Genomic DNA, 14,873 nt, shown 5'->3' on the forward strand with positions numbered 1-14,873 from the left:
GGGCCCGTCAATGATCAATGAAATAATCTGATACGCTAGCGCACACGCACGCAGGCAGACACACACAGTCGCGCACATACTCATGAAACGCGAGCACACACTCTCGCGTGATGCCCGTCTGTGAGGCGGCCACTGCGTGTGAGAAGAATAAGTCACTGTAAGTGGCTAAAATGCGTGGAGGGGGCGGGGCCTAGAGATATTCGCGCGCGCGTTAACATCTGTGGGAAGGAAACGGAGACAAATATAGTCACAACCTGATATGCGCGTCTGAGCTATGAGTAAGTGAACTATTGATTCGTTCTTCCGACCTGCGGCTAGTGTACCAGTGCCAGAGTGTACAGCAGGGGTCTCAAACTCGCGGCCCGCGGGCTATTTGCGGTCTCCAAGATGATATTTTGCGACCCCCGCCTTAAATGAAAATTTAATGTTACTGCAGCCCGCCAGTTTTAATGAATGACACTTTTTCATTGTCGTGCACGGAGATGACCAACCAATCACAGTGGAGTAAATGACTGTTGGGGGCAGGACAATGACAGGGCTTGAAAGCAGGGAACCTGACAGCCCCCTCCCTCCCCGGACCACATTATTAAGGAGTTCCTTACTTTCCTTTTTAGAACATATCTATTCGCTCGTAATTGTCTAAATGCATGCAGTCCGTGCTGAACTTTTCTCTGGGTCACACAGAACCGGAGGAAGGTTTAGGTTTTGGTTACGGCGGCGCATCAAACGGTTTATGCACGGCTGTTAGGGCAGCCCACCGCTCCCGCGGGAGTCTGGTCAGCTGAGGAGAATAAATGTCCCACACCTACATGTGTGACAGCTAACATGGCTCTAACATTAAACACGCTCGAGCAAAAACAACATTAGTTTTAGAAACACTGAAAATACGTGGGGAAAATGCAACGATAGACGTGTTTGAGATGAACCAGCAGCTCGCCTGGGCCATCTCACCTACCCCCCCCCCCCCCCCCCCCCCCCGGCGGTGGGGGCTGTGAGATGAAGGCGAGTCTGCAGCAAGACTGAAGGACAACAGGAAGTTGGAGTTGTCCTTAACATTCAATTTAGTTTTAATATTCCTCTCCCCCTTAGTATGATCTGTTATTATATATTTATTTTATGATTATATTAATGTTTTGTAATGTATGTAGCGTTTTTTAATGAATTGGTATTTTAAATTATTTTAATTAATCACTCAACTACAAAAACCATCAGGACACATGTCCCATAATGCATTGTTTTGTAGTCTGTAGGGCAGCTTTCAGTCAGTTTAGTTTCCAGCTGTGTCCGGGTAGGTTTGCCCCTTGCTCCCACCCCTTTCTCGCAATATTTTTGTGATGATTGACAGTTGATGTTGGAGCAAAAACAAAAACATATGTCTCACACCAGGTGATCTGTGCAGTGTTGAGTCCACCTGGGTGATCTCAAACACGCTTATTGTGCATCTTGGCTGCACCTATTTGGTGTCTCAAAGATAAATTTCCATCCGTTTTCTTTACTATTTGTACTGTCATGACAGCGATGGTGCTGTTAGTTTACCTGTTGTTGCATCTTCAAAAGTGAAGAATAAAATGTGACTGAATTAGAAACAGCACATTGTAATTTCTGCAAGTATTATTAAAGTATTTATTAGTAATACAGTGGAAATTAATAGATTTGGTTAGCATGTTGATTTACGGTATGCGCCCCTAAATTTTCTGGTTGTGCCCCTAAAATTTTCAGTTAGGGGCCACTGTGCTCCTAGTGAAAAAAGTTAGTCTGGAGCCCTGAGCTCAGCTTCCAGACAGCTTGGCTCCCGTTTTGCCCTCTGCAAGTGACGTACCTACCTGACATAATAGTTTTTTCTACGCATTCTTACAGCATTGGAAAACGTTAATAATGTTTATGTCTTGTTTTTCCTCCTACAGAAACCATGTTAAAAACAAAAAATAATTTTCTCTCCCTCCTCTTTTTTACATTTTCAAACATTTTTGAAAATGCTCCAGGGAGCCACTAGGGCAGCGCCAAAAAGCCGCATGCGGCTCCTGAGCCGCGGGTTGCCGACACCCGGTCTAGGGGGATAAAAGGATTTTTTTGGGGACTCACATGTCCTCTACAAGATTACCACTGACTGTCTTTTTAGAAAAACTTTCCGTCCCATAACAGACTGGTCGGCTTTCACAGCTGCAGACACGCCCCCTCCGCGCGTTCACGCTGCTGTCTCCCTCCTGCCCGCTCGTACTAACTGATGGTGTTAAAGGCACCACAACAATCTGAGAACATGATATTTACAAAAACATAGAGAGATGCAGCACAGGGAGGAAAGAACTGCATTTTGGACCGTTTAGCTCTTTCCACCATCGTCTATCTTTGGTAGCGCTCCTGTGTGCGCGTGCTGTCTGAACAACAGCCCCGCCCCCTTGTGCACACAGATAGTCAGACAGACCCTCTCCTCTGTAGCGAGAATAGCGAAATTAATATCATCAATAACTGACGGACAATTGACTGATTTGGTGGGTTACATATGGCAGATAACGTTTATACCTTAGGGGACACAAAAAATGAAAAAAGCAACTTCTCCAGTAATGATAGCAGAACCGTTGAGGTCAGATCTTAACGATACTGCAGTCTTGAAGAATGTTGCCCCGGGGCTCGTTCAATACTGGGGCTCGGTACCCGTCCCTAGTCACATGGAAAAGAAAGAACAGCTTCTTTAACCTTTAAAGAAGAACCAGACTGTTGTCCCATAAAACGTTTCTCATCTAAATGAACTCCAACATTTACACGATAACCTCTTTCATTTATGGCCAATGCTGTTTTCTTGGCCATTTTGTTCTTGTTTCTTGTAAAATTCATTTCTTAAAGATTGTAAATGAAGCTGCTGTGTGTAATCAGTCCGTCTCTGTGTTATCAGAGCTAAAAAGCTGAGCTTCAGACCTTTTGCCATGTTGTGCAGGAACAACCAGGCGTGGCTCATTTGCGGAGCGTGATGTGTGTAGGGGTACAGAGGTGCAGAGAAGCTGGTGGAGTCCACCACTCTGTAAATGACTGTCAAGAGTTTGGATCTGATGTGGACAGCTAAAGAAAGCCAGTAAGACTTAAATAGAGGACTGTCAGGATTTTCTTTAAAAACAAAAAACAAACTGTCATACAGCTGCCTTTTGGAACATTGTCAGAGTTTAACCAGGAAAAGTGCAGCTAAGAACTTAACACTGAGAGGACAAACAACAGCAGACTACAGAGGTGGAAAAGGTCAAACAAAGGATGTATGGGGACTTGTGAGACAGTTTGTCTCAACTGAAGGAGGAAGAGGTGTATCTGTACCCATCTGCAAGGCAGAGAAATAGAGATGGAAGAATATAAAGCAGGTTACAGTGATCAAAAACAATTATTCAAGAAAACAAACAAAAGCTAAATACTTAGATATATGGTTGATATATCTATAAAAATATAACAAAATTTCGATGATTAAAAAAATCAAAAGTAAAATATTATACATCTAAATGTACTCTTAATCACAAGAAGACATATATGTAGTTATACATACAGTACACGACACATTGAATCTATTACACGAAAAGTTTTTTTCAAAGAGTGTATTTATTCACAAAGGAGGGGAGGAAGTGAACACATATAATCTCACCTTTATTATTCCTGACATAACTATTTTATTTTGATAGTTTTTTTCACATAGTTATCATAATATGATTCTTCTTTCACTTTTGGCTTCTTCCCATCAGGGCTTGCCACAGCGAATCATCCCAACGTTCGTGGACGAGTCGCATAGTTAACTTGGCAATGTTTTACGCTGGATGCCCTTCCTGACGCAACCCTCTCAATTAAGCCGGGCTTGGGACCATAGAGGTAGAGAAGGGAATAGGGAGCAGCCCAGAGTCGAACCCTGGTTTCACGGATGGAAGGCGCAGCAAACTAGCACGAGCTAAACTGGCTCCCTATCATAATATGATTCTAATGGGAGTTATTTATACTTTACCAGGCTGTTTTAGCTTTGTAAAACGTGTCTGTCTTTGCAGGTGCAGACTTGATACTTTTGAGTTGGTACATAACAGGGGGGTGGGGAAAACAACTTTTCCCACCAGAACTTTGATATTTCTCGTGTGTGGTGTGAAATCCTGCCAAAATGAGGAAGCAAATGTAGGCCTGTGAGTTGATAACATTCAATTATTTCCAACTACACATGCCTCCCCTCTAAAATGATCATCTCAAGTAAAATATTTTCAATTGACTGTTTTATATTTTATGTTACATTTATATCATAATGTTGAACTGTAACACTTGATTTTAAGATACTTTTAACAGTTTTTATATTTCTTAACGGTCTTGCGCCTTCTTATTTATCAGATCTTTTAGCAAAGTATGAAGTCTCGCAGACCCCGAGATCCTCTGGCACTGGTCTGTTAACCATTCCGACTGTAAACACCAAAACCTATGGAGAGGCTCGGTTCAGCACTATGGCCCCCGTTTATGGAACAGTCTGCCAGAAGACCTGAGAGCTGTAAAGAGCATTAATGCTTTCAAGAAAAGGCTAAAGACCCATCTTTTTAACCTGGCTTTTAGCTAATTTTTACTACTTTTATTTATTTATTTATATGTATTTCTTTATACATTTTATCTTGTTTTATGAATTTGAACTAGATTTTTAACGCATTATTTTAATTTACCTTATTTCAATGCTTTATTGTTTTTATCAATATGTTTACTTTTTGATTCTCATTTTTATTTTCATTTTTATTTCCGGTGCTTCCTCAGTTTGGACCTCTCCCTCTGGGTCGGCTGCTGTTCAGCCACTGCAGTTCTGGATGGGAAACTGCATCACCACTTAGCTGTGGTGGAGCGGTTCCCGCCTGAGATGCTGGTATGGGTTTACTGCCACAGACGTGGAGGAAGAGACCCAATGCTGCAACATTTGCCTAAAGCCCATCGCAGTCAAATGCTCTCAGTTACCTGTCAGTTACCTTCTCAACACTGATGACATCAAGCTATATGCTAACAGCGAGCAAGACATTGACTCTTTAACTCCACAACCAGGATCTACAGAACCGAGATCTATATGTCAATCAAGCTTGAGAAATGCAGTCAGATAAAGACAAAAAGGGGTAAAGAACTGGTAGGTGAAAAAGAAGGGGTCCCACTTCCAGAAGGAACAATAGCAGACATTGAGGACAGTTACAAGTACCTTGGACTACCACAGGCAAATGGCAACCTGGACGAGACAACAAGGAAAGACAACCAAATACCTCCAATGAGTAAGGCAAGTCTTGAGAAGCCAACTAAACTGCAAGAACAAGACCAGGGCAATGAACATTTACGCACTGCCAGATATCAGATACCCTGCAGGAATAATAAGACGGCCAAAGGAGGAGATACAGACCACGGATGTTAAGACATGAAAGCTTCTCACCATACATGGAGGGTTCCATCCCAAATCCAGTACCCTGAGACTGCATGCTAGAGATGTTCACTTTAGCCACGCGTGCTTTCACTGAATGCACCAGATTTCCTGACAGAACACTGCCAACTGTGACTGAATTTTGCTGATAAACTTGTGTGGGTTTTTAGTACCCAACTTTTAACTTGTCCTGTTCCACAATTGGTAGAATCAACACGGTGACATCACAAATACTAAAAGAAAAGTTTCAGCAATATTAACAAAAAGTTTATACTTTTTCCATTGTTACCTGTATCTCTGTTTATTCTGAACTGCAAATGGAAATCTTTCAAATTTTAAATGTGCTCAAATTTATATGTTCATATAAAATTTTACTTTTCGAACATCAATCGGCAGCAAATTTCAGACTCAAGTTTGCTCCTACAGACACGTGTGCATTCAGATTAACTTTGACCTCCTTCTCCTGCTTTAGAACGCTGCTCCCAGTGACCTGGTTGGTGTTTCTACCAAAACATGAAAACCGTTCTCCAGCCTTGAAGAGACAAACTTCTTTTAGCCGCAGTAAGACTTACCATGTACAATATAAACAAAAACAAAAATCCAATATTATTATATAATTGCAATTAATACAATAAATGTCATGCTTATCTTATATTAAAAACAAGAGGGGTTTAAGTCAAAATTGACCAATAGATTCGAAACCAAAAAGAGTTGGAGCAACTCTGATGTGGATGAGGAAACATTTTATAATTCAGGAGCAACTTCTACAAACTCTCTGCTGCCCTTTAATTTAAGTCTGGAGTGAAGAACTTTGGGTCAAAGATTTTATATTTCTTCCTGGAGCACATGGTTTAAGTAACTCTTTAATAAACCTTTAATAAACACAATGGAACCAAACCATTCAGAGTTCTAAAAGATATGAATAAAACCATCAACTGGATCCTAAAATGAACAAGAAGCCTGTGAAGAGCAGCAAGTATTGAGGAGATGTGGTCATTTTTATCTTCCATCAGTCACTATAAAGGCAGCTGCATTCTAACAGGGTATAAGAAGGGCAAACCCCTCAACCAAACGTCTCTCCTTGCACGTTATCCTCCTATATAATACCACCTAAATTATGTTTACTTTTATTTTTTTACATAGTTACCATAATTCTTTTCATTTAGATTAATGAATAACTGCAGCTTTCTAGCCTTATTCTAATGTAATTGATCAGAGACAACTGAATCAAAAAGGTAAAACACTAAGATCCATAGACATACTGGTTAATGCAGTAATCCAGTTCAAGATGCTCAAGCATGTCAAATTTATAAGATTAGGAAACTCCTCCACACTCACAGAGGAGCTGCTCAGACTGGGGAGTACAGAGTCACTGACAGCAGCAGAAAACAGGGACTTTTCTCCTCCTTTACTTTTTTTATTAGGAATAAAAAGCATTCTTTGTCAGAACAGTTACAGTTTACGTACCTATTCTTTCCAGCTTTATGACAGGAATCATGGTGATCTTTATCTGGTGATGCTGATGATCCAACAAATCAGACTTGAACTCCATCTTCACATCAGTCTCCTGATTCAGGAGCAGCTGCTCTCCCTCCTGGTTACTGCAGAGTTCCTCTGGTTCTTCTTTAATCTGTAGAGGTTCTGGTTCTGCTTGGTCCAGACTAGAATGTCTCTCCTGTTTATGGAGGTGCCATTCATTCTCATCCTCACACAGATGTTTCTGTTGAACATCTGGGGGTATAAGCCACAGAAAAATATGATATTAAATAGATCACAATTTTAAGTTACAAAGAACGTAAATTAAATAAAGCCACCTCAGTGGCATTGTAGCTGTTGTATACAAAGACACAAAATGCATTATTTAACAATTTAAGACAATTAATAATACATAAATATAAGCACAATGGTACAGGGAAAGAGTAGCTTTTAAACACAGACCGTGAAAAAAAAAGTGATGTTTCAACCCTATTTTATTTACATTTGAGGAATACTGATCGTGCTCTCAGTGACTTTTACCGGTACTGTTTTTTTAACCATGCCTGTCACTACCATATTGCTGCCGTGTTACTGCCATGTAACAGACGTGTACTGTCTTTCTTTGTAAATATATCATGTGTTGAGCCTTTCCTGTGATTACTTTTTTCTTACTTTCTTTCCTCTCCGCCAGAGGCAGATCTTCCTTCGTGGTTCACTTCCCGGTTCTGACCCTCAGAGTCCCCAGAGTGGGTTGATAATGAATCATTCATCTTCTTCTGGGGGAAACCTTGTTTTATCACAGTTCTCTTTCACTCTGTATAACAAACATAAACGCACACCCCCCACAAACTTTTGATGCTCTTGCTCTCACTACCTTTTGCGCTGCACGTGACTCTCCCCTCCCTCCGCTGTAATCAGGTGCGCTCTACAGCCCGGGAATTACAGTATATATAAAGTATATTCAGGGCAACCCCCCGAGGAAGACTTAAGTTGCTCTGTTCTTCACTGTCAGGTTATTTGGTCCAATAAATGCCTATATCTATTTTCAGATGCAGAACTGTTGTAAGCTCCCCCGTGAACCGCCACCTTAACGTGGTGGGGGAGTTTGAGAGCTCGAATGATCCCAGAAGCTAAGCTGTCTGGGGTTTAAGCCACTGGTAGGGTCTCCCATGGCAGATAGGTTCTGGGTGATGACCCAGACAAAGAGCAGTTCAGAACCCCCTGATGATAAGAAACAACGAGGACCCGATTACGTCGCCCGGATTGGCGTCACCGGGGCCCCACTCTGGAGCCAGGCCAGGGGTTGGTGACCGGGGCTCTACCCACGGGCCCCGGTCTGGTACAGCCCGAAGGAGCGACGTGGGACCACTCTCCCATGGGCCCACCACCCGTAGGAGACCTCAAAAGGGGCAGGTGCAGTGTGGTTTGAGTGGCAGTCGAGAGCGGGTGCCTCAGCGGCCCAAACACCGGTCATGGAACTTGGCTTTTGGGACGTGGAACGTCACCCCTCTGGGAGGGAAGGAGCCTGAGCTGGTGCGAGAGGCTGAGAGATACCATCTAGATGAGGGGTCGGCAACCCGCCGCACTGGAGCCGCATGCGGCTCTTTAGCGCTGCTCCCTGGAGCATTTTCAAAAATGTTTGAAAATGTAAAAAGACGGGAGAGAGAAATATATTTTTTATTTTAATATGGTTTCTGTAGAAGGACAAACAAGACACAGATATTCTTAACGTTTTCAAAACTGTAAGAGTTTGTAGAAATAAAATTGTAACGCCCAGTAGGTAAGTCTGAATAACGGGAGCCAAACTACCTGCAAGTTGATCTGTCAATCAACGGGCTGCGCTGAAGAGCATTCCGTGTCCCTGACTTCGCACGACTCCGCACAGTCTCAGAGAGGAGGGGTTAGTGAAGGAAACTGAGAGCAAACTCTCTTTTCCGATATTAGAAACACCATTAGCATTGAATACGCATCACATTGCACAGCAGTCATCAACCTCTCTCCCTTCCACACTCATGGTACAATAAAAAGAAACAAACATAACAGGAAGAATAAACTAAGGTGGAAAAACAAAACTGCCACTTAAAAAGAAACGTGGGCAAACAGAAAAACTCAGGCTGAGCCCTAATTAGATCAGGAAACCGCGTCCCACAATCCCTTGCTGCTAACAGACCTACCTGGGGGTTAGCTCCAACTACCCCTGGCTGCAGCCTGCAGAACTGGTCAACATAGAGGAATGCTGGAATGCTGAGGAAAGTGAACATGCTGTGGAATGTTAACCCCGCCCACACTGAGCCCGTGCATTTGATTCACCTTCATCAGTGGAGTTGTGATTGCAGGAAAGCGGAAGAATCAGTGGAGCACATTTTGCGTCATTGTGAATTGTATGAGGAAGAAAGAGAACAGAGGGGAGGAAAATTTGAATGGTGCAATGTTTTTTCACTCAAAAAATTGATTCAAGCCCCTCTTTCATGTAACACAATAAAATTCTGTTTGTTTTATTTAAAAATATTTATTTTAAAATAATGTATCTACATTTAATTGACCTAACACAAAATGTATTAATATTTTCCCCTATAGCTCCAGTAATCCAAAGTAATTGAGTTCAAGTAAGGGGCATGCTGTTGAATGCTGTTTTCCTGTTTCTCTTTATTGTTTTTGCCGTCTCACGGCTACAATTTTTCACCTATTTTAACCATTCAACTAATAAAATGTTCAACTCCTTCGTCTAATGCCTGGTATTACTTTAAGTCCTTCAAATCCTTCGACTTTTCAATAGTGAAAACTTTTGTTAGTTTTTTCCACGTAAAAAAACGAAACTGTGGCATGAAATCGTTTCAACTCGGCTTCTCCCAATAAGACGATACATGACGAGCCTCATTTATGGAAATAATCAATCTATTTATACCGGCGGCCTCATGTTGTCACAGGAGTGTTAGCTCAGTGGGTTAGGTACTGGGTTTATCATGCAGAGGTTCTGAGTTCGCAGCTGGCAGCAGACTTTTATCGCACGATTTTTTTTCCTTTGCCTTTCTTGATAAACTTAGTTCAAATAACTCAATTATAAATTGCTGTCTTCTTATGCCTTTTACAAGTTTCCATGTGCATGTATTAGGGAGTTAATAAATTTTGTCTGGCCTCACAGACTCAAAAAAATAACTCATTGGATGAACTCAACTTAATTGCGGGCAGGATTTCCATCCAATAAATATGAGTTACCCCACCTCACAGAAAATTCTTCCATGTAACGAAATATAATTGAGTTTGTCGAACTCAATTTTATCAAGAAAGGCAAAGGAAAAAAATCATGCAACAAAAGTCTAAAGCCAGATTCGAACTCAAAACCTCTGTATGTTGGACCCACTAACTGACCCGCTGAGCTAACACTCCTGTGAATTCCTGAGGCCGCCGGTATAAACAAATAGATTCATCATTTCCATAAATGAGGCTCGTCATGTATCGTCTTATTGGGAAAAGCCGAATTGAAACAATTTCATGCCACAGTTTCGTTTTTTACGTGGAAAAAACGAACGAAAGTTTTCACTTTTGAAAAGTCGAAGGATTTGAAGGACAAAAAGTCATACCAGCAAAAAGAATAAAGAGAAACAGGAAAACAGCATTCAACAGCATGCCCCTTACTTGAACTCAATTATTTTGGATTACTGGAGCTATAGGGGAAACTATTAATACATTTTGTGTTAGGTCAATTAAAAGTAGATACATTCTTTTAAAATAAATATTTTTAAATAAAACAACATAAAAAAAACATTGCACCATTCAAATTTTCCTCCCCTCTGTTCTCTTTCTTCCTCATACAATTCACAATGACACAAAATGTGCTCCACTGATTCTTCCCCTTTCATGCAATCACAACTGCACTGATGAAGGTGAATCAAATGCACAGGCTCAATGTGGGCGGGGTTAACATTCCACAGCGTATCCACAATCCTCAGCATTCCAGCATTCCACTATGTTGACCAATTCTGCAGGCTGCAGCCAGGGCTTACTCGTTAGCCCCGCCTTCAGCCCCTAAAGCTCATGGGAAGTGGGAGTTTTGGGGTAAAACCTTGAGTAAGAGTGTTGTGAACTGAAGTGAGGTCCATGCTGTTTGGACTGGTTTATGTGTGCTGGAAGACATGGACTTGGTGTTGAGGAGGACATTTAGCCTCTTTAGCTATCAATTAGTCCCTGAGACTCTCCAGAGTTGTGCGGTGTATGAGGTACTGGCAGCACTCTTAAAAGCCTCTTGATAAGCGGTTTAGCTGTTGCTTTCCCGCTTGGGTGACTGTCCGGCTAAGTCATTAGGATGTTAAACTTCAACATTTCTGTCAACGGAGATTTGCGTCATGGCTTACTCCACACGTTTCTACTAGTAGGGCTTTTTTTTTTAACTTTCAGCAGACCGCTAAACAGGTGGCTGATGTAAATCGAACCGCCGTTAGTTTGGTGCATTGCTTGATGAAGTTGAAAGCAAATATTCTGATCTTCTGCTACACAACAAAGTCTGATGGCTGTCCAGGGGTGACGTTTTGCGTCACTTTGTCTTCTGTTTAGAACACGTGAAAACATTCCTGAAAAGCAAAGACCTGAACAACCCGCAACTGGAAGATGCTGAGTGGCTGGAAAAGCTGCACTTTTTGGTGGAAATGACTGTGACAAGCCACCTGAGCGAGCTGAATGAAAGTCTGCAGGCGCCGCAAATGCTTGAAGCTGTTCTGTCATTCGAGCGCAGCTGACTGTCATGGGGCACGCACGTTCCATTTTATTGTTTTGTGTTCAAATCCTCTAAATAAAAATGACATCAAAAATCGTATTTCTTTATTACATTTCTTTAATTGTATCAAAGCAATGAAACATAATTCATTAATATGTAATGAAGTTAAACTTGCACAACAGAGCAGTCACATGACGCGTCGTTCTCCGCAGAACGCACAAATAAACATTTAATAGTTAATAATGCTCATTATGTATTTGTAACAACTTAGTCATTTTGATAGTAGGCTAATATAGTTAATATAGATACACATTGCATGTGTTGCCTTCATTATAAGGCTTAAATAGGTTTTTTAATATTGTGCGGCTCCAGACATGTTTGTTTTTTGTTTTTTTCCGTCCAATTTGGCTCTTTCAACATTTTGGGTTGCCGACCCCTGATCTAGATATCGTTGGGATCACATAGCCTGGGCTCTGAAACGCAGTCCTTAGAGAGGGGTTGGATTTTCTCCAATCTGGAGTTGCTCAAGGTGAGAGGCGGCGGGCCGGTGTGGGCTTACTCGTGAGCCCCCAGCTCAGCCGCGAAGTGTTAGAGTTCACCCCGGTGGACGAGAGGGTCATGTCCCTCCACTTCCGGGAGGGGGCTTCCTCAATCCGACTGACGCGCCTTCTTTCGAAGAAGCAGAGAATGAGGACTTTGGGGTGAGGCTGTCTATTACCCGGGCTGAAGTCATTGAGGTAGTCAACGAGCTCCTCAGCGGCAAGGCCCTGGGAGTGGATCAAGTCTGCCCTGAGTACCTCAAGTCAAAAAGTTCAAGGATTTGAAGGACCAAAAGTTATAGTTGGAATAAGCTGAAAGAGCTGAACATTTTAATAGTTGAATGGTTAAAATAGGTGAAAAATAGCACAAAGAGTTAAGTGCCGAAAATGGCGGAAGATGAGCGTAATAAATAAAGAGAAACAGGAAAACAAAGGATTGAATGCTTTACAGCATTTTTCTTTTCTTTTTATTTGGTTGAATGCTTTACAGCATTCGGAAATCGGAATTGCAAATAGAAATCCTTCTTCCAATTTTATATATGCTCACATTTACATTTACAGTGAGGTCAATAAGAATTTGATTTAGCTAGTTCTCCCACTTAGAAAACATGGAGGGGTCTAAAATTTTCATCATAGGTGCATTTCCACAGTGAGAGACAGAATCTGAAGAAACATTCAGAAATCATGTTCTAGGATTTTTTTAAACAATTTATTTGTATATTACTGTGACAAATAAGTATTTGATCACTTGATTATCAGATAGATTTCTGACCAGTAAAGATCTGCTGTTCTGCTTTTAAATAGTCCAACTCCACTCTGTTCATGATTCTAAATTAGTGGCACCTGTTTGAGGTGGTTAGCTTGCATAAAGGCACCTGTGCACCCCACAATCAGTCAGAAGTCTAACTACCAACATGGTCAAAACTAAAGAGCTGTCAAAAGACACAAGAGACAAAATTGTAGACCTTCACAAAGCTGGAAGTGGCTACGGGGAAATTGCCAAGCAGCTTGGTGAGAAAAGAACAACTGTTGGAGCAATTGTCAGACAATGGAAGAGGCTAATGATGACTGTCAATGTCCCTCGGACTGGGGCCCCTCGCAAGATCTCACCGTTCTGCCCAGGGACGACTGCACTGTATTAAGGAGAGGATGAACGGGGCTCTGTATTGTGAGATATTGGGCAAAAACCTCCTTACCTCAGTCAGAGCGTTGAAGGTGGGTCGTGGCTGGGTCTTTCAGCATGACAAAGCCCACAGCAAAGAAAACTAAGGAGTGGCTCCCTAAGAAGCATGTCAAGGTTCTGGAGTGGCCTGGCCAGTCTCCAGACCTAAGTCCAATAGAGAATCTTTGGAAGGAGCTGAAACTCTGTCTTGCTCAGTGACAGCCCTGAACCCTGACAGATCTAGAGAAGATCTGTATGGAGGAGTGGGCCAAAATCCCTGCTGCAGTGAGTAGAAACCTAGTGAAGAACTACAGGAACCGTTTGACCTCTGGAATTGTTAACAAAGGCTTCTGTATTAAATATTAAAGTTGTTTAACTCAAGTGACCACATACTTATTTGTCACAGTAATATACAAATAAACTGTTTTAAAAAAATCTTACAACATAAATTCTGAATGTTTCTTCAGATTCTGTCTTTCACTGTGGAAATGCATCTATGATGAAAATTTTAGACCCCTCCATGTTTTCTAAGTGGGAGAACTTGCTAAATCACAGGGTGATCAAATACTTCTTGACCTCACTGTATATGTTCATATGAAATTTTACTTTTAGAACATCAATCGGCAGCAACGTTCAGACTTAAGTTTGCTCCTACAGACATGTGTGCATTCAGATGAACTTTGACCTGCTTTTCTGCTTTACCACGCTGCTCCCAGTGACCTGGTTGGTGTTTCTACAAAAACATGAAAAGCGTTCTCCAGCCTTGAAGAGACAAACTTATTTTTACATGAAAGTTTTTCCCCTTCGTCTTATTCTATTTTATTTTGTATTTTGAAGTTAGATTCCCCGTTTAAACTGAAGTTTGAAGAGAAACAGAATTTAATTTCCATGTATGTGAAAACATCATAGAGATTGACCATGAAGTTTACTTTGACTTTTAAGTAAAGGTCTTTAAAATATTACTAAAAGATTAAAAACCAGAAAGAGTTGGAGCAACTCTGATGTGGATGAGGAAACATTGTATAATTCAGGTGCAGCTTCTATAAACTCTCTGCTGCCCTTTAATTTAAGTCTGGAGTGAAGAACTTTGGGTCAAAGATTTTATATTTCTTCCTGGAGCACATGGTTTAAGTAACTCTTTAATAAACCTTTAATAAATACAATGGAACCAAACCATTCAAGGTTCTAAAAGATATGAATAAACCGTCAACTGGATCCTAAAATGAACAAGAAGCCTGTGAAGAGCAGCAAGTATTGAGGAGATGTGGTCATTTTTATCTTCCATCAGTCACTATAAAGGCAGCTGCATTCTAACAGGGTATAAGAAGGGCAAACCCCTCAACTGACCGTCTCTCCTTGCACGTTATCATCCTATATAATACCACCTAAATTATTTGCGCTTTTATTTTTTTACATTGTTACCATAATTCCTTTAATTAAGTTTAATGAATAACTGAAGCTTTTTCTAGCCTTATTCTAATGTAATTGATCAGAGACAACTGAATCAAAAGGTAAAACATTAAGATCCATAGACATACTGGTTAATGCAGTAATCCAGTTCAAGATGCTCAAGCATGTCAAATTTATAAGATTAGGAAA

The 14,873-nt window shown here is 41.2% G+C and overlaps 2 protein-coding genes across 21 annotated transcripts in view; one reads left to right on the forward strand and one right to left on the reverse strand.

Annotated features, from left to right (window-relative positions):
• LOC110013423 (uncharacterized) overlaps positions 1-14,873 on the reverse strand; it is a 401,209-nt gene that overhangs the window by 308,055 nt on the left and 78,281 nt on the right. For 13 of the 19 annotated variants that reach the window (XM_078934513.1, XM_078934502.1, XM_078934501.1 and 10 more), the window contains one exon: positions 6,854-7,117. The exons of the other annotated variants lie outside the window; for them this stretch is intronic. In XM_078934513.1, coding sequence (XP_078790639.1) covers positions 6,854-7,117 — 264 coding nt within the window. The remainder of the gene's footprint in view (positions 1-6,853; positions 7,118-14,873) is intronic. 19 annotated transcript variants of the gene reach the window in all.
• Positions 1-14,873, forward strand: part of LOC105358153 (uncharacterized) — a 150,421-nt gene that overhangs the window by 84,108 nt on the left and 51,440 nt on the right. The window lies entirely within an intron of this gene.

This window comes from Oryzias latipes, chromosome 17 (genome assembly GCF_053564925.1).
Source record: "Oryzias latipes strain Hd-rR chromosome 17, Olatipes_Hd-rR_3.1".
Classification (NCBI taxonomy): domain Eukaryota; kingdom Metazoa; phylum Chordata; class Actinopteri; order Beloniformes; family Adrianichthyidae; genus Oryzias; species Oryzias latipes.